The sequence below is a fragment of the Mustela nivalis genome (assembly GCF_964662115.1).
Source record: "Mustela nivalis genome assembly, chromosome: 2".
NCBI lineage: Eukaryota > Metazoa > Chordata > Mammalia > Carnivora > Mustelidae > Mustela > Mustela nivalis.
The window spans coordinates 158,887,164-158,914,060 of record NC_139021.1 but is presented as its reverse complement, the minus strand read 5'-3'; the positions used below and the strand labels follow the sequence as shown (position 1 = coordinate 158,914,060).

Sequence of the window (26,897 nt, the reverse complement as noted above, 5' to 3'; positions counted from 1 at the left end):
TTTATAAGTCTGAAAACATTTATATCCTGCTTCCCATGTATTGAAATTTTTATGCTGAACCATTTTACTCTGAATCCTAGTGTCTTGCCCATATAATGAGTACATAAAAAAAGGAAAAAATGAAAGAAAAATATCTTCCCTTTTATATCTGGCTACAGACTGTATTCAGTGGCAACGTCCACAACAGACAAACTATGGAAAGAGCCCAGATGTCCACTGACAGATGAATGGATAAGGATGTGGCGTATATAAATGTACAAAATGGGATATTACTCAGTGCCAAAAAGAAGGAAATCTTGCCGTTTGCAATGACATGGATGGAACTAGAGGGTATTGTGCTAAGCAAAGCACAGAAAGACAAATATTTGATTTCACTCATGTATAGAATTTAAGAAACAAAACAGATGAACATATGGGGAAAGAAAGAAAAATAACGGGGAAAAAGAGAAAAATAAAATAAGAACAAAGAGGGAGGAAAAACCATAAGAGACTCTTAACTATAGGAAACAAAAAAAAGGGTTCCTGGCGGGGAAGTGAGTGGGAGGGTGGCATAACTGGGTGATGGGCATGAAGGAGGCACTTGAGGGAATGAGCACTGGGTGTTCTATGCAACTGATAATCACAAAATTCTACCTCTGATACTAATAATATGCTATATGTTAATTAAATTGAATTTAAATTTAAAAAGACTACCAAAATAGAATGGAAATTTGTATTTTACAAATGAAAAAGCAAAATACTGCTATTAAATTGACCCTGAAGTCACACTCTAAATTCATATCTTACAGTCCAGTTTCCCAGTTCATCAATTAATTCCACAAAACAGACTAACCTCTGTCTGTGGAAGAAGTATACACCACATTTAACCATGATAACAGAGATGGCTGGCAAGATTAAGTAAAGCAAATTCGTAGCTTTGCTCGAATTCTTTGTCTTCTTGAAAACGCTCTCCATGGCCATGTGAGACTCAAACTGTGACAGTCCGGGCCAGAGAAGAAGGTTAAAGTTGTGTCATAATTACAGATTACTCTTCTACCTTCATCTTGTGATATCCATGTCTCTCAGAGAGGTCTGGCTAAACCAGAATATTCTTTGCAATAGCATTCAAAGTCCTTACTTGTGCCACATCTGTTACCTTTTGAGAATATTCTGAGCTAGAAAGAGAGGCTCCCATGGCAACAGAGAAATTTCTGCAACAGAAATAATAAAAAGACAGTAATTACATAAGTTGTTAAATGAGCCCTCCTACCAGTGCTTCATTTTATAGACTATTTAATGGTTCAAGAATATGGGTAGGTCAAGGATCCTGGATCCCCATATTTCATAATTTTTATTAATTACTTGAAACATCTAGTAACCAAATGTACCTAACAATATACTTGACGTTATGTCTAAAAATGTAGTTCTAAGGGTCTTGTTTCTTTTACATCTCATTTCCCCCAATTCTAAATAGAAATAATAAACTACTAACTATTAAATTACAGGAGTCTTCTAAAGTATTTAAAAAAAAAAACCCTCAATAGATTCAATTTCTTAATGGTGGCATAGTTTCAAAGTAACTAAAAATAGCAAAGGTGAGAGAAGACTAAGTAGTAAATGTAGGAGGGATAAAAATGACTATGATTCTTCCATCCTTACACCATAGTTATTAACTCTGCTAAAGGAAATCACAGTTGAATGGACATCCATACATACCTGACTCATTTGAAGCTCAGTTGCTGAATTAGGGTTTATTATTAAGTGGTCTAAGTTCAGCAATGACTTAAAAATATAAAGTTCACCTATGTTCAGAAGAGCCTGCTTATGTGAGGCAGGATAAAACCATTTTGCAATTGAAAAACTGCAAAATGACTGCAATACTTACATATTATTCAAAATATTCCATTCATTAATCATGCCATCAACTAAGGTTTTCCTCTAACAACAGATTAATCTGTCCCTTCTTGTATGAATCAAAGAATACATTTTTACCGAAATTTCATTCCTGAATCTCTAGCAGACCGAGCGGAACAGTGAAATTCTGTAGCACCTGAACCCTCAAGGATCCTTTGTAGATTTCTGTCTGTTATACCACCCCCTGTTGGAAGAATAAGTAATCCATTAAGTCAAACAGAATTCTATATAAAATTTAATGAATAATAGTGACTGCTTTGCTCTACCTGAAATTTCCATACCAAAATTTCTCATTGACTCAAGAGTTACTCTCTCCCTACTAAGCTAGAATGAGATTAGAAAAAATGATAAAGGACATAGGCTACAGGTTCTGGAGAACAACTAATAGGGTCATAAAACCTTATGATGGAACCATAGAACCTATATGATAGTATCTTCTACATCCATTGGTTTATATGATAACATCATATGATCCTGACTTTAAAAAGGTTGTTCTAGGGCAAGGAAAAATAAGTGAGTAATCTATCCCTACTCCCCCTCAATTTAAGCAAAATCAAATTAACAAAAAGTAAGGATACATTTGAGGATGAAGCTACAAAAGCACAGCCCGAGAGATGTGTCTGAAAGACACAAGTTCTCTCTTTAGCCCAAAAACAAACAAACTTCTTTGGAAATTGGAGTAAATGCAAGGTGTTACACAGTTTATTCATTACAATATCAACTTTGTTTTACACAGAAGAATCTGATTCTACTTTAGTAAAACTGCACAATCCATACTTTGTAATGACTCATTTGTTTTGTTGAATAATCTCTTAAGTATTTTTATATAAACAATCATATTCTGAACTGATGCCAGATTAAAAATATAAAATTACTCATCTTTATATTCTTCTTTCCTAATATACAGGATGTATTCAATAAAGATTTTTTAATGACTGATTAAAATATGTACTTGGTATTTCAACTATTCAAGTTGCTGAAGTAACTTGACTTTACATACTCTTTTGGACTCATTAACTTGTTTGTTTTCTTTTTTCGTAGTGGTACAGTAATATCACTGAGCCCTAAGAAGCTGAAAGAACAAAGACTTTTTTTAACATGTGTAAAGATAAAATGTCATGACACTTTTCACTTTAAAATGCCTAAGGGTAAAAAATGACAATTGTGGCAAAATGTTAAATTTGGGGAATGAATATATGAGTATTCATTATGCTATCTCCAACTTTCTTGTATGTTTGAGAAAATTAATATGAAAAAATTAAGATTGTCTTTCTATTTGTCTCACTCTGATTCTAGATCTCCTTATTAATTCTTTAAAAACCTGTTCATCTCTAGGGGCACCTGGGTGACTCAGTGGGTTAAAGCCTCTGCCTTTAGCTCAGGTCAGGGTCCTGGGATCGAGCCCCGCATCAGGCTCTCTACTCAGCAGGGAACCTGCTTCCCGCTCTTTCTTTGCCTACTTGTGATCTCTGTCAAATAAATAAATAAAATCTTTTAAAAAAATTGTTCATCTCTAATGAGCCAATATGCACCGAATTGATCTTATGGTTATCATCAGGAGCATATGTTCCAATTGTTCTGGCTTGAAGGAAGAATTTGGTGATCTGAGATTTTCAAGAATCAAGTGAGTATTATATCTGTCCATAGATATTGCCTAAACATTTGCTTACACTTTGATAACATCTAGGATATTTGGCCCTAACTCATTATAGCAGTATCAAACTTGGTGTGTCTCATCAGAGATGAACATCCATATTCACAAAATTCTATACTATGGGAAAGCAAACATGGAGAAACCCCAACCCCAAACAATCTACTTCCCTATTTGCTACTCTCTGAGCTAATTCCTGGTAGAATGTTCTCCATATCTGAAGTTTTAAATTCCAGCACAGATCTCCCATCTTAAAGTTGTAATCAAATTACATATTCTTCTCTCTGAATACCATCTATTAATATTTTCTCCCATATTGTCCTGCCTCCTTTGTTCTTCTTTCACTGCACCTCAGTTTACACTAACAAATGGATAGATAATTAAATACCTGGCATTACCACAATCCTCCCTTTTGCCTGAAAAAAGAAAAAAAAAACAAATTTTAATATCTTTCTCTCAAATGGGGTAATAAGGCAGTGAGAACAGAAGCATGAGTGAAAGTATATTAAATTTTAAAAACTAGTACTAATATCTAACTTTCAATAGTCATCTCTATTTCTTTGGGATATTGATTAATAAGATTGTTTAGCACAGTAACTCTTTCTATTGCTTTGAAGACTTGTACTGTGATGAACACAAAGAATAGGGGACTACAGTATAAATACTGAATAATCACATCACTGTAAGAAAAGTCATTACTGAAAAATAGCACTAATTCTGAGGGTTTTTTTTTTTGTTTTTTTTTGTTTTTTTGTTGTTGTTTTTTTTTTTTTACTAATTCTGAGTTCTTAGTATGGAGTGGAATGAAAATTGAATTTAAACAAGATTTTAGCAGAAAAAAAAGAGCACAGTGTAACAATAAATTACTGGGGGAAAAAAAGCAACCTCCTCAAATTTTGTATCTTCAACTAAATTCCCTAGCTTATTATATCAGTTAAACAAAGCCACAAGTCAACTTAACTGGATTTTACGTAATAAAATTAGGCTATGTGGATTAATTTCTGATAATTCTGGATGATAGGTATTGAAATTCCCTTATTTGTATTCAAATGTTCATTATATTTCCTAATAAGTTTTGGGGATATGCTCTGTATCACTGAGAGTTGAAAGGATATAAACCAAATGCAGATTTAGTAGAACTACTAGTAACAGGTAGGTAGTGATGACAGAATAAAAATTATACATTATCCACACACATTTTTCACAGAGTTATAACAACCAATCCTAAAATTTGTATGGAGCCACAAAAGACCCTGAAGAGCCAAAGCAATTCCAGAAAAGGAAAAAACTGGAAGCATCACGATTCCAAGCTACATTACAAAGCTGTAGCCATTGACATGGTATAGTACTGGCACAAAAACAGACAGACATATCAATGCAAGAGAATAGAAAACCCAGAATGGACTCACAACTATATGGTCAACTAGTCTTTGACAAAGCAGGAAAGAATATCCAGTGGAAAAAAGACAGTCTCTTCAACAAATGGTATTGGAAAAACTGGACAGCAACATGCATTAGAATGAAACTGGACCACTTTCTTATACTGCACACAAAAATAAATATAAAATGGATGAAAGATCTAAATGTGAGATGGAAAACCATAAAAATCCTACAAAAGAACACAGGCAGAAACCTCTTCAACCCTGGCCACAGCAACTTCTTACTAGACACATCACCGAAGGCGAGGGAAACCAAAGCAAAAATGAACTACTGGGTCTTCTGCACAGCAAAGAAATAGTCAACAAAACTAAAAGGCAGCTTATGGAATAGGAGAAAATACTTGAAATGATATATCTGACGAAGGTTAGTATCCACAATCTATAAAGAACTTATTAAACTCAATATCCCAAAAACAAAGAACTCATTTAAGAACTGGGCAGAGAATACATGAATAGACACCTTAACAAAGACATTCAGATGGATACCAGACATATGAAAAGATGCTTGACATCACTCATCATCAGAGAAATATAAATCAAAACCACAATGAGATACTGCCTCATACATGTCAGAATGGCTAAAATTAACAACACAAGATGCAACAACAGGTGTTGGTAAAGATGTGGAGAAAGGACAGCCCTCTTGCACTGTTGGTGGGAATGCAAACTGGTGCAACCACTCTGAAGAACAGTTGGGAGGTTCCGTGAAAAGTTAAAAATAGAACTATCTAGGATCCAGCAACTGCACTACTAGGTATTTACCTAAAGGACACAAAAATACAGATTTGAAGGGGTATGTGCACCCTGTAGCATTACCAACAATAGCCAAACTATGAAGAGACCCCAAATATCCATCAACTGATGAATAGATAAAGATGTGGTTTATATATACAATGGAATATTATTCAGCTGTCAAAAAAGAAATCTTGCCATTTGCAATGACACAGATAGAGCTAGAGTGTATTAAGCTAAGTGAAATAAGTCAGTCAGAGAAAGACAATTACCATATGATTTCACTCATATGTGGAATTCAAGAAAGAAAATAGATGGACATATGGGAAGGGGGAAAAGAAAAAAAGGAGAGAGGGAAACAAGGGACTCTTAATGATAAGAGAACAAACTGAGGGCTGATGTAGGGATGTAGGCAAGGGATGGGCTAGATGGGTATTAAATAGTGATGAGCACTGAGTATTGTATGTAAGTGATGAATCACTGAATTCTACACTCCAGAAACCAATATTGCACTGTATGTTCACTAAAATTTAAATTAAAAATAATTACATACTATGTCAAGCTCACTAATTTTTAGAATGAAACCACTGAAACTGTATGGAAATTGAATTTCTTCATGTGTGATTCTTTTTTTCTATTTTTATTTTTAAAATTTTTAAGATTTCTTTCCAGTGTTCCAGAATCCATTGTTTATGCACCACACCCAGTGCTCCATGCAATACGTGCCCTCCATAATACCCACCACCCAACCTCCCATCCCTCTTCCCTCCAAAACCCTCAGTTTGTTCCTCAGAGTGTACAGTCTCTCATGGTGTGTCTCCCCCTCTAAATTCCCCCAACTCCCTTTTCTCCATCTCCCCATGTCCTCTGTGTTATTCCTTATGCTCCACAAATAAGCGAGACCATATGATAATTGACTCTCTCTGCTTGACTTCATGTGTGAAGCTTGAGATGAGTCTTTAATACTGGATCAGCTAATTCTATCCCTCAAAACAATTCCAAGTATTTTGCTTCAACTAAGCAGCTTATGCTCTCAGGGTTGGGTACATAATCTTTCTTCTATTGGGTGCTACTGAACTATAAAAAATTTCGATAAAGAACTACATATAGCTTAATTTCTTTTTCCACAGAAAAAATGAAACAAATGACTAATATATTCAATAAATATAATTAATGTTGAGATTACGTAGTTCTATATCATGTCCAGTTAGGACAAATAAGAAAACAAAAAGATTGGCTTAGTGTGGGGAAGGGAAAATGGGGAGAAAACAAGAAGAGGTAGTAGCATGCCCAATGTGACAAGAGGGACAGAAAACGAAAGGAAAAAGAGGATATGAGAGGACAGAAGAGAAAGAATGGACTAAAGTAAAAAATTAGCGAACACCAGAAATAACAAATGCAAGGAAGGGAAGAGAAGCAGAAACTCTCAAAAGCAACGGTAGCATAAAGACAGTAAAAAGGAAAGGTAATAAATAGGGAGGACGACAGACATTATTGTGAGTAGACAGAGAAACAGACATTCCCATACCTTTCAGACAAGTTACAGATACTTTAATGAGCTCTAAGTAAGTAGCAGTGTAAAGTTAAGATAAGCATTCATTATGACTTTTGGGGATCTTTACATACTTTACATACTCTAAAACAGCTCCAAAGAGCTAGATACATTATAAAAGTTATCTTATGAAAAACATTCCAAATTTTTTTAGTTAAAAAATGATACAATGGGGGCGCCTGGGTGGCTCAGTGGGTTAAGCCGCTGCCTTCGGCTCAGGTCATGATCTCAGGGTCCTGGGATCGAGTCCCGCATCGGGCTCTCTGCTCAGCAGGGAGCCTGCTTCCCTCTCTCTCTCTCTCTGCCTGCCTCTCCGACTACTTGTGATTTCTCTCTGTCAAATAAATAAATAAAAATCTTTAAAAAAAAAATGATACAATGGTGCAAAAAAGGAAATAGAGACTGATGAATTAGTGGCACATTACAATACTTTAAGGTGTAAAAAAAAATAAAAAAAAAAAGTCTCTTTAGCAGATCTGAGGCAACAACTCATACTCTTTAATGAGGAAATCAGAATCCCCAGACTAGTATTTAAGTAACAGAGATTCAGTAAAATAATCAAAAGTGGCCTCAAAGTCAACTTCTGGCCCATTTGTCACTGAAAAAGCACATAATTTTTCACGACAGCTGAATTATATCATTTTGATAAGGTAGCTCTGAAGTTACCAAAAAGGATTAGATTCTTTTTCCATAGAAAAAAATCGGTAGACTGCATTTTTGTAGATTTTTCAGAGAACTTCCTTCTGATTATTTTTTTTAACCCTGATCAAACTGGTCTATCATAAAAGTGTTTATCAGTGTCACTTTACTCACTCATCCATACATCCAACAACTATGTATTAAGTGCCTACCACATCAAGCACTGTTCTGGGTATAGAGAATATTGTAGTTGAAAGGACCCAGAATATGACACTGTGTCATAAAAATGATTTTGAGCTGAAAGCATTTGAATTCCTGAAATTCCTTATCTGCCCTAAAAGCAAAGCCTCCCAAAATAACTCAAAAAGAACTCAGTTGTCAAAAATCCCCTCTCTGGGAGCAACTCATTAGTACCACATCCAAAAAGACATTGTCACAAAACTACAGTATCTTCAATTTATTCTCACTAGGGTCCATCTATTTATCTTTCCAAAAAGTCTTTCTCCCCAACCCCATAAATGCTGTCTTCCTTTTTCTAAATTCCTAAGTGCCCTTCTCCCCACTTCTCTTTACCTATTAAGATGGTATATAAGATCCAAATTCTAGCACCTCTAAGTTACATTTCTTTGTCAACTCCAAATCATGTACATACTTGATTAAAATCTGTTTTTTCCTCTCACCGATCTGTATTTTGTATTTTATCAGTTTACTTCCTAAGCCCTCAAACACAAAATCTAAGAAGGCAAAGAAACAGTCTTTCCTCCCTGACATGGTAAACAAGAGAACATTCCTACTATCATGGAGTTTACATGTCCATGGAAAGTAGACAACAGATAGGTATACTTATATAATAAAATTTTAGGTAGTAATATGTACAATGAAAAAACTATAAAGCAAGTTAACGAAATTAGAGAGTAAAAGGGGGAAGGGGCTAACTCTTAGAATTTAATAATTGTTCAGAGAAATAAGTAGAATAAGACCATTTGGTATTCTCAAATGTATTAAACCAAAGCATCTATAATACAAAATATTACTATATGTAATACTGAAATGATTTTAGGAGAAAAAAATCACATTTAATTCTTTCTTCCAAGTGAAAGCTTTCCAAAACATGAACAAATGAAACTACCACTTTTGGGAGGGGGCTGGTTTCCATAAAAGATTATTGAGAACTTTATGCTTACTTACCTAAAGCTATCAAAGTGATTGATAGCTACATATCAGACTTTGTGTTGTTATCTGAAGTAATCCACAACTATTCTAGCAGGTAGGTGCTATTAATATACTAACTTTGTAGAAGAAGAAACTGAAGTTTAGAATGGTTAGGTAATTTGCTCAGAGTTACTGTTAGTAAGTGGCAAAACCAGGATTTAAGCACAGACCTTTCTAATCCCAAAACCTATGCTTTAACCAGTATAGCACACTGCTAGGTGATTGCTTCAAAAAGTAAAGTTGGCATGATCTCACTTATATGTGGAATCTTAAAAAGTCAAATACACCTGAAAAAGAGAGTAGAACACTGCTATCATGAGTGAGGAGGGGGGGAATATGGGTAGATATTGGTCAAAGGATACAAAGTTGCAATTATGCAGGATGAATAAATCTACAGATCTAATATACAATAAACTATAGTTAATAATACTGTAGTGAATACTGAAAATCTGCTAAGACAATAATATTTGGGTGCTCTCACCACATACAAACACACAATGAACAATAACTATATGAGGAGATGGATATGTTAATTAGCCTGACTGTAACCACTTCACTAATATTAATATCAAAATATCCCATATACCCTAAATACATGCAATTTTTATTTTATAAAAAAGAAGTAAAGTTAGTGTATGAGAATATTTAACCCAGTGCTTCCTGCCAACCTATGATAAACTACAATTCACATATGCAACACAGTGATTATGAAATGCAAGACCTGACTATGGCATTATATCTACCTTATTGTCTCCTCCATAGTAACAATTTCAAAATGAAAACCTGATTCATCAGCTCTTCTATTTTAAAACACTTCAGACCTCCCCACTGCCCCAAGGATAAAATCCAAACTCTTCGACAGTTTTCAAGGCTCTGGACAGTACTTTTTTCTTTGTATTCAACATTCTGGTTTGTTCAGTATGTCAGAAGTCATGCTTAACTTTTTTTCCAGGCCTTTGTATGTACTATTTCTTCTGCATGAAGCAGTCACCTACTCTTTCTACCCATTTTTACATAGATAACTCTTAACCATCACTTGAATGAGTAAGACACTGCAATGTGTGTGATGTGTCTTCTTCTGGAGAACTAACTATTGCTAACCCCTTGCCAAATCTCTCAAATGTGCCCCCTGAGCATCTTCAAATTTGTTTTATTAAGTAAACTCTATCCCCAACATGAGACATGAACTCATGACCCCGGGATCAAGAGTTACATGCTTTACTGACTGATCTAAGCCAGGTACCACTTAGGACTTTTCTTTATAGCACTCTATTAGAATAGCCTAGTCTATTAAAGTGCCTGTTGTACACCAAACTGTAAGGGTAGTGACTCTACACACACACACACACACGATGGTCATTACCATAGTACAAATGCCCTATAGCTAATATATACTTAATAAATATTTACAAAATCAGTAAGTTCCAGACTAGCAAAGTCACATCAGATCCTTGGCTGAAATTTCTGAAAATTATTTTCATGGCTATAGGAAAGTGAACATATCAGATTTCTACACAGGAACACTAAAAAATATTAGTAACAGCATTAGTAATAATAATGTAGCAAGATCTATTATACGTCAAGCACTGTACTAAGGCTGTTACATACCTTATCTCTACCAATCATCAGAACAACCTTATAAAGGAAGTAATAAACTTATCTCAGTTGCACACACAAGGAAACAGAGGCTTAATAATCTACTCAACATTACACAGCAAATAAGCGTCTGAATCTTAAATCCAGAACTCTTGTCTCAAAGTCTGTACTCACTAACCTAGAATGGTGCTAGACTGGTGTGAGAAAAAAAGACATACCACAATGTCACCTTTATACTGCTTGACAAATGACGCTAAGTCATCTTGGAAATTGATACAAGTGAAAAATATATTTCTTCCTATCTTGATAGATAGGGAGAGATGATTAAAGAATACAATTTTGTTTTAGAACTCACTTCCAAATGATAATTATTTCAAATTTTATATGGATCTCCTGAGTATACGTAGGCTGACAGTGAGATGATATGGCTTAAAACTATGAAATGCTAAAAAAACAAAACAAAACAAAAAAAAACTATGAAATGCTGATGGCAGACAAAAGGTAAAATTTTCTGTGGTTATCCAAGTTAGGTTAAATCCTTAAGCATTGTCTGTAATTTGACCTCAAGAGCCTTAACCACTAAAAACAGTCATTTGAAAGAGGGGCGCTTCGTTGGCGCAATGGATTAATCATACGACTCTCGGTTTGGGTTCAGGTTGTGATCTCAGGGTCTTGAGATCAAGCCCTGTGTTTGGCTCTGTACAGTCTCCTTAAGACATTCTCTCCCTCTCCCTCTGCTCCTTCCCCACTTCCCCATCTCTCTAAAATAAATATATCTTAAAAAAATAATTAACACTTATGTTAAAGAAATAAGAATTATATAAATATATTACTACCTGATTGCTTTTCTGTATAGGGGAACTATTAAGTCAGTAATATTTAGTTACCTAACCTAGCTAAACAACAGAATATCAGGAGCAACCACAACAGAGTTAGGAAGAAAGGAAAGAAATCATGTATACCTGTTCTATGAGTCGCTTTATTAAGGGTAGCCCTTCTAGTGCTGAACTGTCACAGCCACTGGTCAATACTCGTTCAAATCCCAAGGTTAAGAGGGTCTCTAGAGCGGCCATTGGATCATGCACCATGTCAAAGGCTGAAATAAATAAAATTGATTTGAATTTTGTATAGATATCCTCTAATACAGTGCTTTTCAAAATGTAGTATATACACAGTGGTGTGCTGGACTTAGCTCATACTGGCAAGCCAAGTTAATTGTTAAATATTCAAGAGTTTTGCAAGCACCATTTTTAATCCATTGACAGCTTGAAATCAGTCAAGGTGAGACAATTTAAACCACAGAAATCTACAAATACTATATATTAGAGCTCTTTTTGTCCAAGAACAAGTTTATCAGCATATCACAGTCTGCATACCATAATGGTATGCATTTTAGATGGTAAACATTTTAAATAGATGTATTTAAATAAACACAGATTTAAAAAGATGTATTTACTTAAATACAGATTTGAAGTGAAACATTTCCATTTTTCATGAGTTATAAAAGTCTCTCTTTAAAATAATTCTCTTAGATTTTATTTAAAGAAAATTATTAAATAAATTTGCGATGTAGCACTCAGGTATGGTAAAACTATAAATATGATACACAAGTGACTCAAATTTGGAAAATTCTGTTTTAAGGCTTCAGATAAACTGGACAAACTGGACCTCAGACAAACATTACACTGACCAGTTCTAAAAAAGGCCTTGGTTCACATTCTCATTATTGACAATATTTTATGCTATTCCATTTACCCCAAATACTTAAGTCTCACAGTATAAGGACAGTTGTTTACAATAGTCTATCTATATTCACAATTCCATTCTATTTTCTAAGAGACTTTTCTCCTCCTCAGAGAGGAAAGTGGCACTAGGAACCTCAAAAAGAAAAACTACTGCTTTGGTTCTCAGCACTGCTACATAATATGGAAGTTCTAATCTATAGTGGATTAGGTGCTTGACCCCTTTACTTTACCCTTCAGTGTATACAGACAGCTAAATATACCACAGAGGCTTTTCCTTTTTTTGCAGCAGTGCCTCACCAGTGATTAAACTATCATACTATCTCATTAAACACATGAATGAAAAAAAATGTAGAACCCAGGACAAAGTAAAATTTTGAAAACATGAAAATATGTTTGTTAAATGTATTGAAGTAAAAGAAATTTGAAATGATTTTCTTAGTTTAAGAACAGAGAAAAATACATTCTACATGACACCTTTACTTTTTAAATTATTTAGCATGCCAAACTTTAAACTACACATTTTTCAGATAAAAGTTTACTAATTTAAACTACTTTTCATATTTAATGATTGCTTATTGGCCACTCTCAAGGTGCTGAATTTTAAACACTCTAACATCTTTTAGTTATTGCTAGTTTATGAGAAACATTACTAAACAGCAAGTCAAGAAAACAGTTACCTGGTGGTATTATTCATTTCAAAAAGAAACAAGGGTAACACATGTTTTATCTCTAATTTCTATAAAGAGATGCAAATGTCAGTGCCCACCCTTATACTAATCTTTGCTTACTCAAAAGGTCAGAAAAACATTCAACAATTTCTCAAGCACATATCATCAAGTTAAAAAAAAAATGACAAGACTTCTTTCTTTTCATGTATAACAGAGTGCCCTCTTCAGGCAAAACAGTTACTTGTTCCTACATTTTACCAACCAAGGTTTGACAAAAGTATACAGAAATTAGAACTACTTGATTTATAAGTAAGAGGTATTTTTTACATGAAATTATCAGATACTTTTTAGAAATCATTCTGATGCAGACAATTAATATAGTTTTATGTGCAACAGTGAACATCTCTTCATTGCCTATCTCCATCTATTCTGTCTTTCCTCCTTCCTAATAGTATCCAATTCTTATGTAGATATCCACCCCTCTCTCTGCCCATGAATCTTATATTCATCTGAGAAAGCTGCCTGTTACTACTAGCTCCTAGATTGGTCTTGTCTGGCTTAAGACAGACAATACATATCATTTCACTGACAGTGGTTTTTGGTGGTTGCATATGGTCTAAGGCAATCTAATAAAAATGAACCACAGGGCACCTGGCTGGTTCCATCAGAAGAGCAGGTGACTCTTGATCTTGGGATTGTGAGTTCAAGCCCCACACTGGGTGTAGCGATTACTTAAAAATAAAAAATCTAAACAAAAAATAAATAAATCTCAAAATTCTTGCTTAGACAAGTACATATACTTGTAGCCAATTCTTAATCTCCCCCTCTATTATAATCCACCACCACCATTACCACTTACTTTTAACAACTTTTCATAACGAAGCTTCAAATTGTGCATCTCTAAATTTAAAACAGTCCGTCCCAAGGTCAGGATAAAGAAAACAACTGGCTGGGCGCCTGGGTGGCTCAGTGGATTAAAGCCTCTGCCTTCTGCTTAGGTCATGGTCCCAGGGTTCTGGGATAGAGCCCTGCATCGGCTCTCTGCTCAACACGGAGCCTGCTAGCCTGTTTCCCTTCCTCTCTCTCTGCCTACCTCTCTACCTACTTGTGATTTCTGTCTGTCAAATAAATAAAATATTAAAAAAGAAAAAAGAAAACAACTGGTAATAGTGTAATACTCAAGTATTGCATTCCATTAAAAGGTTATGGCATTTGGTGAAATTAGAAAACTGAAACTGTTCAACAGAACTTCTAAAATGGAAATGACTCACCTCGGTGGAAAGTGACTGGTAGAGGACGGCATATAGCTATAAAAAGAAAGCCAAATAACAATATAAATGAGGAGATCATCACTGATTACTATACACAGAATTTTCCATGTTAGGTGAGACTTTTTTATACTTTCCTTTCTTAGGATGTAAAAAGAGTGAACTAAAATAACAAAATTGCAGCTTTCCAAATTCAGAATTCTTATGTTTCCATTAATCTCTGATTTTCATACCAAAAAACAGTCATCCACTCCTTAGCTAGACCAAATAAAAATTATGCGATCTGGTGAGTATAAAGGCAGCATTATATCTATTACTTTTACCACTCTGAGAATCTTCAAGAAAGACTTTGCCTAGTAATATAAGTAGTATGCTTCTATCCTCTCCACATCTCCCCATCCTCACCAATTGCAATAGCTTTTAAAGTTTTTCGTGTAGTGATTAAAGGAATCAAGGTAAACTTCCCTTAAACCTTTGAGGGACAGGGGCATCTGGGTGGCTCAGTGGGTTAAGCCTCTTCCTTCTGCCCAGGTCATGATCTCAGGGTCCTGGGATCGAGCCCCACATCAGGCTCTCTGCTTGGTGGGGAGCCTGCTTCCCCCCCTCTCTGCCTACTTGTGATCTCTCTCTCTCTCTGTTAAATAAATAAAAATCTTAAAACAAACAAACAAAAAACCTTCCAGGAACAGTAACAGAACTTGATCTATAACAACTTACACTTAGGAGTCATAGGACTAGAACACATATACCCTCTGCCCCAAACATCTAGATAACTACTGCTTAAAATAGGTTAGCTTAAGTGCCTGCAGGTGTGACTGAAAAGCCAGTTTTCAGAAAAACTTGCGTTTTTCTTTCTTTACTTTAAATCTGAGATGACACACAATGTTATATTATTTTCAATATCAGGAGGATTAAATGCAATTATCACTAGAGGCTACATTCTTACCCACAAGGGACATGCACAACTCTTTGTCAATGTTTCCATCTTCAGTCAATGCTCCAAATACCAAACCATCAGCACCATAAAGCTTGGCAAGACGAATGTCAGCCTTCATCACCTCAACTTCACGATCTGAATATAAAAAGTCACCTCCACGTGGCCGAATCATCACAAAAACTGGGATCTGGACACATTGCTTCACTACTTGAAGGACACCTAAAAGAATAGAGAGCAGACTAATTAAATTCAAATGTAAGGGGTGCCTGGGTGGCTCAGTGGGATAACTGTCTGCCTTCAGCTTAGGTCATGATCTCAGGGTCCTGGGATCCAGCCCTATATTGCGCTCCCTGCAGGAAGCCTGCTTCTCCTCCCACCCTGCAGCTCCCCCTCCTTGTGCTCTCTCTCTTACACATACTCTCCCTCTCAAACAAATTTTAAAAATCTTAAAAAAAAAATAAAATTCAAATGTGAACTAACAGCTCAAGGAAGTCAATAAAATTTATTGGCCTTTTACATTTGCTCTTGTGTATCACTTCTACAAGAAAAGGAAGCAATGCCGAGAAAACCAGAGAAAGGAGGATCTAAAGGGAATGACAACATTAATTTAAAAATGTGTATATAACAGAGGGGCACCTGGGTGGCTCAGTGGGTTAAAGCCTCTGCCTTCGGCTCAGGTCGTGATCCCAGGGTTCTGGGATCAAGCCCCACATCAGGCTCTCTGCTCAGCAGTGAGCCTGCTTTTCCCCTCTCTCTTTCTGTCTGCCTCTCTGCCTACTTGTGATCTCTGTCTGTCAAATAAATAAATAAAATCTTTAAAAAAAAATACTCTTTTAAAAATGTGTACATAATAGAAGTTAAGTAATAAGAGAATCAAGGGTAAAAAAGAGCAATTTAGTAAAAAAAAAAAAAAAAGGAATTTACTGCATTTTTAAAAGCACTTGTCAGTTGACTAAAAAAAATCTTTTTCCTGGGGACACTGGGGTGGCTCAGTGGGTTAAGCCTCAGCCTTCAGCTCAGGTCATGATCCCCAGGGTCCTGGTATCAGGCCCGACATCACATCAGGCTCCTTGCTCAGCAGAGAGCCTGCTTCCCCCCTCTCTCTCTGCCTGCCTCTCTGCCTATTTGGGATCTCTTGCTCAGTCAAATAAACAAAATCTTTAAAAAAAAATCTTTTTCCTGGTATAAGACGTTTGAAAGTGTAATACAACAGGCTCAATATTCTGCCTGTATATTCCATAAGATTTTTCCTTTCTGATTGATTATAGCTCTATTTAGAACTTATTACAGAGATGTTTACATAACTCTAAAGTTTATGACCCTTTAATGAACAAAGGAATTTATCAAACCTTTTTTGAAAATAATATAAAAAATAATATAAAAAAGAGCAAAGTTCTACTTGTGAATTTATGTAGAGATCTATGAACAAAAATACCTAAATGACACAATTCATTGCTAGCTCAGAAACCCTCTATAGTAAAGATCTTCCATAACTTACATTGCAATTACATCTTATACTATAATTAAGCTGAAAAAATCCCAAGTCAAAATGCCTTTAATATACCTAACGTATTGAACATTACAGCTTAGGTTAGCCTACCATAAACATGCTCAGAAAACTTACATTAGCCTACAGCTGGGCAAAATCATCCAATGGAAAGCCTATTTTATAACACTGTTGAATATCTCATGTAATTTATTGAAAACAGTATTGAAAGTGAGAAACAGAATGCATATGTGGGTACAGAATGGTTGCAAGTGTATCAGTTGTTTACTCTTGTGATTGCACAGCTAACTGGGAGCTGTGGCTGCCCAGCACCATCAGAGTATCATACTACAAATGGCTAATCCAGGAAAAGATCAGAATTTAAAATTCAAAGTACAACTTCTACTGAATACATATTACTTTCATACCATCATAAACCCAAAAGCCATAAGCCAAAGCACCATGTATTGGGAATCAATTGTGTATGTTTTTTGACAGGCAGGATGGATTTACTTCTTCCTTCCTAAAAGAACCCCAATTTTGCATGGGACAGCAATATGCCCAATACCAAGCAATAAATCATGATTGCTGTTGCAAAACACAGATTGCACTCAAATTTAGGTATGTTCTAGAGATACCACAGAATGGCCAGGGAATGCTCTCCTTCAGTGAGAAGATTCCAAAGAGCTATTGCATATATAATCCCTTTATACTAAATAATGCTATTATCAACTTTAGAATAACACAGAAGTGTCAAAAATTCATACACAGACTTCTGCTTTTGACCAAGACAGAGTAACAGGGACTGGATTTACCTTCCCACCTATAAAAACCAAAACACATATGAATATGAAAAATATATGAAACAATGGTTTGCAAGAGATTTTGTGTCAAGCAACAAAAAACAATGATGCCTGAATGATGGGAAACAAACGAAGTCAGCTCTATAACTGGCCCAAATTACTACCTTGAGGATTTTCTTTCTTACTTTCTTTCTTTCTATCTATTTAATGTCCTTAAGGGTTTTCTAGGCTGCAGCACAGAAAGGGGAACCCAAGTGGAAGCCAGAGAATTCCGAGTTGAAGAGACAAAGCTGAGAGTCCAGGGAGACCAAGTGACTGGAGTTCCCAGGAAAGAAGACCAGGGAGAACAGAAAGAAATTTTGGAGATTTGCAGAGACTCTCCCTTCAGTATTCAGCTCAGTATTATTGAGTGCATATATACAATGAATCGTACAAAGCCAGGGAAAAATGCACTAAAAGAATTAGAAAAAATAGTGCCTTTCATTCACATCTGTCAGGTCAAAAATAATACCCATTCCCAACCGGCAGATAGGAAAAATTGAAGATTCATGGGGCAGTGGGTACAGTACACAGAAGGATCTTTCTTCAGTAGTAGGAATAATTAACTCTAGACTGACCACTGTTTCAGATCTGCTTAACAAATTTTAAAGGCAATACCCAAAAGGAATAAACTGTTTCCAAATAACCCAACTGCTTCAGAGTGTTTATAGGAATACAAACATATCCAGGATCCAATAAAGCAAAATTTATGTCTGATAACCAATAAGAAATTATCAGGCAGGAAATGAAGATGCATCATGAGGTGATAAATCATTGAAATGAAACCAACCTAGAACTGATATAGATGTTAGAATTAGCAGCCAAGTCATTAAAACATCTATTATAACTTTATTCCAAATCTTAGAAAGAGTTCAGAAACAATATATGAGATATAACAGACTCAAATTAAACTCCTAAAGACGAAAATTATAATGTATGAGATGAAAATTATACTAGATGGGTTTAACAGCACATTAGACATTGCAGAGAAAAGATTAGTAAACTTGAAAACAAACCAACAGAATCTATGTGAAATGAAACAGAGAAAAGGTAAATTAATATAAAAAGAGGGGTGCGTGGGTGGCTCAGTTGGTTAAGTGTCTGACTCTTGATCTCAGCTCAGGTCTCGATCTCACAGTTATGAGTTTAAGCCCCGAGTTGAGCTCCACACTAGGCGTGGAGGCTACTTATAAAAAAAAGAGTAGTTCATCAGTGAGCTGTGGGACAGCTTTAAGCAGCCTAAAACAAGTATAACTGAAGTCTCTTAAGGAAGGGGTGATGTACACTGAATGATGTAAATTTTCCAAATGTGATGAAAACTACAAATGCCCAGGTCCAAGAAACATGAAGAAAACTATAATCAGGTATATCATATCATATTGCTCAAGCCAGGAATAAAGAAAAAAGTTTTAAAGCAACCACAAAAAAGAGCCATTACATAGAAAAACAAAAAAACAAAGGTATAGATGATATTTCATATGAGAAATAACACCAGCAAGAAGACAGTGGAGAAACATCTTTAAAGTACTGAAAGAAGGAAAAAAAAAAAAAACTATTGATCTAGAATTCTACACCCAGCAAAAATAACTTCCAAAAAATGGGGAAATATGTTCTGAGATATATAAAAGCTGAATGAATTCATCCCCAGCATACTTGTACTACAAGAAAAATGTTAAAAGAATTACATTAGACAGAAGGAAATGAAATCAGATGGAAATACGGACATATATGAAGGAATGAAGAACATCAGAAATAGTAACTACACATAGGTAAATACATGATTGTTTTCTTATTAGTTTAATCTCTTTAAAAGAGATAATTGATTCTTCTTTTTTGGAATATTTATTTATTTGAGAGAGAGTGTGTGAAAGAGAGCACTAGTTGGTGGGGGAGGGGCAGAGGGAGAGGGAGAGAATCTCAAGCCAATTCCCCACGGAGTGTGGAAGCCAAACATGGGGCTCAATCTACAACCCTAAGATCATGACCTGAGATGAAATCAAGAGTCAGATGCTCAACCAACTGAGCCACCCAGGCACCCCAATTGTCTCTTTAAACAAAAATACTGGGTGTTATATGCAAATAATGAATCATGGAACACTACTTCAAAAATTAATGAAGTTCTGAATGGTGACTAATATAACATAATTTTAAAAAATACAGTGTGGAGTGTATGTATTTTTAACATACACAGAAGCAAAATGTATGATAACAGCACAAAGACCAGGATGGGAGAAATGAAGATAAAAGTCAATATGCTGAAGATGCCAGGATGAAAAGATAATGTTAAAAGTAATTATCTCTCAACTTTTTTATGTACAAGGATCTCATCTTTGAAGTTTATTTACAACCATAAGCACCTGTAACTAATTTAATATATATAGCATTGTTAACATATCTAATATACATATAATATATATATCTAATACACACACACACACACACACACACTAATGATTGTTAACATTAGTAAAGGATCTCAATGAAACATATTTTCTATTGTCTCCAGGCTCTATAAACTCCTACCAGAAAATAGGGAAAACACTTAACCCATGCTGGGTGTGGTTCCTCCTTCCAGTAAGCCAGAACACAATTCAATCCGACCAGCACCTATGTAAAAAAAAAAAAAAAAAGGAATTGCTCAATACAATAAACTTTTAAAAATTAAGAAAAATTTTAAGAAACACTTCTCAGAAATTATCATCCAAAATAAACATTTATGAAACAGTAAACTTAACATTTTTTTCCAAATATAGAGCAGAGTCTTAGGGACTGAAAGAAATCAAATTATAAAACTTTATTCTTAATCCCAACTATATTCGGCAACTCATCTGGTGTTACTGATATCAAACTTAAGAGTTAATTCAAGTTAAGCTAGGTCTCTTGAAATTTTGTATTACAGGGTTTCTTCTCCATGTACAAGGATGTGACTCAGAATAAATATGGTCTGGATTGACAACAGTGGAACCCCGACCTTCACTGATCATCTTTTGCAAGAGTCTTTATTATTCTAAGATATATAAAAGTACAAGGTAATTTTAAATAGCTTACATCAAAATAATTTCAAGAATAAGTGAATGCTAAAAGCAGATTAGCCACCAGCCTACAGGGTCATGTCAAAAGAGTCTCAGCATCTAGGCTGAAGAGGCTCGTACTAGCCAAACATGGGACACTCTGAGAATCAATAAGAATAGCTATAGAGGAGTAAAACATATCAAATATGTCTAAATCTAAATTCATGATGATAAACAATTCACTGGGAGATAGAGAATAAACTCATTATCCAAAAATCAGTAAATGGGAAAAAAAGCAAGCATTTATCCTACCTTTCTTCTAGAAACTGAACCTCAAGATAAACAGTTGATGAGGGAAAGTTCTTTATAGAAGAAGCATACTGCTAATAAGTGAAAACTAAATGTTTCATGTAATATAGTACAATTTCTCACACCCTACTAAAAGATGCAGTGCTAAAATTATTAAGTAAAAAAAATGAAAAAAAAACTTATAAAGAATGGATCAGGCTGACAATATCTTAATCCACTGCAGGCCAAAGGCCACAGCTTTTTCTGTTATGACCTATAAGTTAAAAATGTATTTGTTTTTTAAAAAATAAAAATCTTTATTGCTACATAATTCACACACCATATAATTCACCCATTTAAAGTATACAATTTAATATTTAGTGTACTTACAGAGTTTTGCAGCCATCACCACAATCAATTTTAGAATATTTTCCTCATCCCAAAAAGAAACCTCATACCCTTTAGCCGTCACCTCTGTTCTCCCATGCCCCTCAACCCTAGGCAATCACTAATCTACTTTCTGCCTCTAAAATTTGCCTACTGTGAGGGGCACCTGGGTGCTCACTGCGGTAAAGCCTCTGCCTTGGGCTCAGGTTGTGATCTCAGGGTCCTGGGATAGGCCCCACATTGGGCTCTCTGCTCCGCAGGGAGCCTGCTTCCTCCCTTTCTCCTCTCCCTGCCTCTCTGCCTACTTTTGATCTCACTCTCTTGCTCTGTTAAATAAATAAATCTTTAAAAAATTAAAAAATAATAAAATTTACCTAATGTGGCATTTTGTACAGGTGGAATCATATAGCATGTGGTATTTTGTGACTTTTTTTCCATTTATAATGAATTTCAAGATTCATCTATGTTGTAGCACTTATCAGAACTTCACTCTTTTTTTATTGCCAAATTAAGAACTGTTTTTATATTTTCAGAGGATTATTTTAAAAATACAAAGAATATTCCATGAAGACCAAATTTTGCCAGTAAAACTGAAAATACATACCATGTGGCTCTTTTTTTTTTTTTAAGATTTTATTTATTTATTTGACATACAGAGATCACAAGTAGACAGAGAGGCAGGCAGAGAGAGAGGGGGAAGCAGGCTCCCCGCTGAGCAGAGAGCCTAATGCAAGGCTCCATCCCAGCACCCTGAGATCATGACCTGAGCCGAAGGCAGAGGCTTTAACCCACTGAGCCACCCAGGTGCCCCTACCATGTGGCTCTTAAAAAAAAAATTTATTTACTTATTGAGAGAGCATGTGCATGCACACATGACAGCAGGGGGAGAAGCAGAGAGAGAGGGAGAAAATCTCAAGCAGATTCCTTGATCCTGAGATCATGGCATGAGCTGAAATCAAGAGCCAGATGTTTAACCAACTGAGCTACCCAGGCACTCCTATACTATGTTGCTGTTTATGAAAAGTGTCCTGATTTCCTGATATAGTTGAAATATTGGCCATGTGCTGAAACTAGCAGATGCTGAGTGATGAGTACATGGGGATTCAAGATACATATTCTACTTTTGTATATGTTTGAAATTTTCCATGATAAAAAGTCTTTAAAAATTTCTGACTCTGAGATGAGGGGAATGTTTACATTTCCCCCATTAAAGCAGGTTCAGAATGCAAAACAAACATGGAAGTAAAACAGATAATGTTAAAAAAATAAATAAATAAATAATGGGGGCACGTGGTTAGCTCAGTTGGCTAAGTGTCCTCCTACAGTTCAGGTCATGATCTCAGGGTCCTGGGATTGAGCCCTGAGAGCAGGGAGCCTGCTTCTCCTTCTACCTCTGCCCCTCCACCCACTTGTGCTCTCTCTTTTGCTCTCTCCCAAATAAATCTTTTTAAAAAGAAAGATCATTATAAAAGTCTTGATGATGAAAATGGCAGCAAAACTCTTAAATCATCTTTAAGTCAACAATTTGAAAAAAAAAAATGAAGTCTTTGCTAAGTTCAATTGAAAAAACATGAAGTTGGTGAGTAAGCATTATTATGAACACTTGACTCAAAATGTGATCTATCAGAGGAGTAAGATTAGAAGATGATAAAGATGATAATTTTCCAGTATGTTTTCCAGTTGGTTGGCTGTTTTCAAAAAGATTACTAGGATCCTTAGAGATCACAAGGGCTCCCAAGATCAGTTCATAGGATTCCTTTTCAGACCTTTCTTTAGAAGGAGAGAAAGGACAGAGGGAGGGGCAGAGGAAGAGGGAGAGAGAATTCCAAGCATGCTCCAAACCCAGCGCTGAGTCTGACCTGGGGCTCAATCTTACAATCCTAAGATCATGACCTAAGCAGAAATCAAGAGTTGGATGCTTAACCAACTGAGCCACCCAGGCACCCCCATTTTCAGACTTTAAGGAGGATTGCCAACTGTCATTCATTCTCTTTTGTCTTACCTCCTCGTTCTGCATTTACAGCTGACTCTACTGAATCAACACACACTTCCATGAGAAATCCATTTGCAGTTCCTAGAACACATAGAAAACAATGCAATTCATGATGGTACTATCCATCCAGACCAACTGACAATCATTATTTCATATTTTGCTCCAAATCCAATGTCCAATAATAGGCAAGTTGGTAAATACACTAGAGACCATGAATGCAATAAAATACCATACTGAGTATTAAATCGGTCTCTTAACTATGAAATAAGTACACAGACATATGTATAATAAATTATACTGAAGAAAATATACACTGAATGCCAAATTAATCTTCCTAAAACACAGCCCTCATCTTCATATTCTAAGTCAGATTTTTTCAATGTTTCTCAATGTTTTCAGAGTATGTTTAAATGTCTTTATAAAGATATGTTTAAGAACAAGGATGGACTTCAAATCTTGGCCCCACTACTTATTTGTGTGATCCCAGACAAGTTACTTAGCTTAAGTTTTCTGTAAAACAGAGTAGCTTTTAGAACCTACCTCAGAGTAGTGAGGACTAAATTTAATTAATGTAAAGTGGAGAATACCCATTGTATGTACAAAAAGTTATCATTAATAAATGACATATTATTTCCTCTATAAACCTCCAGTTCCCCTCAATTCTCATCTTTGCTCCTACTTATACCATCTCCCCAAACCACAAAGTCCTGCTGGCTCCATCTTTGAATGGTAAATCTTCCAAGATTCATATTGAATCACATTTCCATATCTCCTCTCTCCCAAGGTAGGGATCTCCCTCTTTTGAACTCATATAACTCTTCATAATTTATATGTTCCTCTTTAAAACACTAATTGTATCTTCTTAAAATACTAATTACTTTCTACCTCTTATTATTATGTATGTAGATAGGTATCTGTTCCATTTTACTTGACCTAAAGTTCCTAAGGTTTTTATGTGAGAATCTTCATTATCACCTACAACAAGCACAGTGTTTACCTTGGTACACAGTAGTCATGCAAAGACTTACTGAAGGCTGAATAATATAAATTCACAAATTTCATTCATGTATTTACACTAAAAGTGTGATAAAAATAAGTTTGGAGTTTTTCTGTAAGTTGAATACATAAGTTTTTTGTTTTGCTTTGCTTTTTTACAATTAAGGGTATTAAATGTATACTTCATGCAGTAATACCTAAAAGAATCACTACGTGCTGATAATGATGGCTACTAGGTGGTAAGATTTGGAATTACTTTTACTTTCCTCTTTTTACTTTTTTTTTTTTTTTAAAGTAGGCTCCACTTTAAAAAGCCCAGCCTGGAGACCACTGTGGAACCCAAACGTCAGGCTGAGATTAAGATTTGAGCTGAGATGGAGAGTCTGATGCTTGGGGTGCCTGGGTGGCTCAGTTGGTTAAGCTACTACTGACTCTGCCTCAGGTTATGATCCCATAACCTGATGATCCCTCCTGAGCAGGGGGCTTGTTTCTCCTTTTCCCTCTGCTGCTCCATCTGCTTATGTGCTCTCGCTCTCTGTCAAATAAATAAATAAAATCTTAAAAAAAAAAAAGAGTCTGCTGCTTAACGAACTGAGCGGCCTAGTGGGTCCTCCCCTTTTTACTTTTCTATGTTGCTTTTTTTCTACCCAATATTGCTTTTATCATTTTAATAGATTTTTTAAAAAAAGATTTTATTTATTCATTTGACAGATCGAGAGAGAGCACAAGTAGGCAGAGCAGCAGGCAGAGGGAGAGGGAGAAGCAGACTCTCCGCTGAGCAGGGAGCTGGATGTGGGGCTCGATCCCAGGACCCTGGGATCATGACCTGAGCCGAAGGCAAAGGCTTAACCAACTGAGCCACCCAGGCGCCCCAAAAGGCTATTTTTAATTTGAAAAACAAACATCTATCATCTGCAACACTCTCACTTATTTAAAAGAAGACTGTCAGTCTCACACTGTTCAAGACTTAAGAGCCACTCTATGTTCTTAACCAAGAGCACTGCATTCATTCCAAGTTTCCAGAGAGCCACCCACACCAGTGTCCCATCAGTCTAACTGGACAGTGTTGCAGAGGTACCACTGGCCTCACAGGAGGAAGGACTTTGGCCAAGAGAGGAGGGAGGCGCACACGGGAGGCTCTGACAGAAGGCAGAGTATGTCAGCTGTCCAGGAAACAAGAGTTATTTGTAGGAATCAAAGGCGTCCATCCGCTCCACAAAGGGTATTTGTTTGGAGCAGCAGTTCTCAAAGTGTGGTAGTCCAGTTAGCTCCGGGGGCCTTTAAGAGACCCTCTCAGAGTCTGTGCCATGACAAGCATTTTCATAATAATACTGAGACTTTATTTGCCTTGTTCACGCTCATTCTCTCACAAGTGGCGTGGAATTTTCAAGCGGCTCCCTGACAGGTCAGATTGAATGCAGAAGCAGGTCTAACAGTTCCATTAATCTAGATCTTAAAGAGATTTGCCAAAAAAAAAAAAAAAAAAAGAAAAAAGAAAAAAATAAATATATATACAACGCTGGCATTCTATTTGTTTAGGAAGACAGTTATTTGTCACACACACACACAATGTGATTTGTGCTAACACGTAATGGGTACCTAATTAATTAATATTTTAAATTTTCTGTTTTAACTTCGTATAGGAGCAACACCAATAGACTCAGCCTATATAAGTAAAACGTCTCTGAGGTTCTCAATTAACTTTTGGGAGGGGAAAAGGGGTCCTGAGATCAAAAAGCTTGAGAACCTCTGGTCCACAGGAACCAAGAGTTCAGGTGCGGGGTGGAGGGGGGTCTGCCACATCCCCTAGCACCTGCCACGCCGTCCCGCCTGGCTCAGCAGCAAGCACTCGGGACTGGAGGCAGTCACAAGCTCCGGCACCCGGCAGCTGTGAAGCTTTGGGGACAGTCCTCACCTCCGCCACAGCAGCTACAGGTTACCAAGCGGTCACCAGGGGTTGGCACGGAGCTCAGCGCTCGACATCTAACTGTCCCAACGACGCCACGGGGTGGGACTGGTAGCCTCGCGTGGCGACGGGGAACGTGAGGCTGAGAGAAGTTAACCAACTTGAACACGGTCGCACCCGACACGTGGTGGCCGGGATTCGAACCCACGCGTCTGGTTCCAGAGCCCGGTCATTCTCGCTACAAGCCCCTTCTCAGGCCTTCAGCTTCGCCACATTTAAAGCCAGAATGACAGAACGTGCCGCGCGGCGAGGAGCGAGGGGGTGGGCGAAGTGCTCTGAGAGAAATCACGACACCACTGGCCAGAACTCCCGCAGGCCCGCCCCGCGCAGTCAAGCAGGACGACCGCCCCCTCCCCGCCCCCTTCCGCACCGGCTTTCCCGGACGGTATGCGCGCCCGTTTCCGCTCGGAGGAGGCCCCCTGCCTCTTCATGCTTGACGCGTTCCTCTCTCCTGCGTCTTCAGTTTCTACCGATTCGGGGTTCCGGCGCGCGCGACGAAGAAAGCGCGCCTCACGGCTGCGCGCACCTTTGCGCGTCCCCGACAGCCGGACCCAGCAGCCCCCGCGAGAGGGGAGTCGCTGACGCAGTCGCAGTCA

At 36.6% G+C, this 26,897-nt stretch overlaps 1 protein-coding gene across 1 annotated transcript; it reads right to left on the bottom strand.

Annotated features, from left to right (window-relative positions):
• Positions 1 to 698: 698 nt before the first annotated feature.
• Positions 699 to 26,802, bottom strand: CUTC (cutC copper transporter). The gene is made up of 9 exons (XM_082722265.1): positions 26,672 to 26,802; positions 23,349 to 23,420; positions 20,208 to 20,267; positions 15,342 to 15,551; positions 14,399 to 14,434; positions 11,677 to 11,810; positions 3,933 to 3,960; positions 1,972 to 2,077; positions 699 to 1,190 (listed from the first exon to the last, which is right to left on the bottom strand). Exons 1-9 carry the CDS (start codon positions 26,730 to 26,732, stop codon positions 1,076 to 1,078), a joined length of 822 nt encoding a protein of 273 aa, XP_082578391.1. The 5' UTR covers positions 26,733 to 26,802; the 3' UTR covers positions 699 to 1,075.
• Between the last annotated feature and the right edge of the window lie 95 nt (positions 26,803 to 26,897).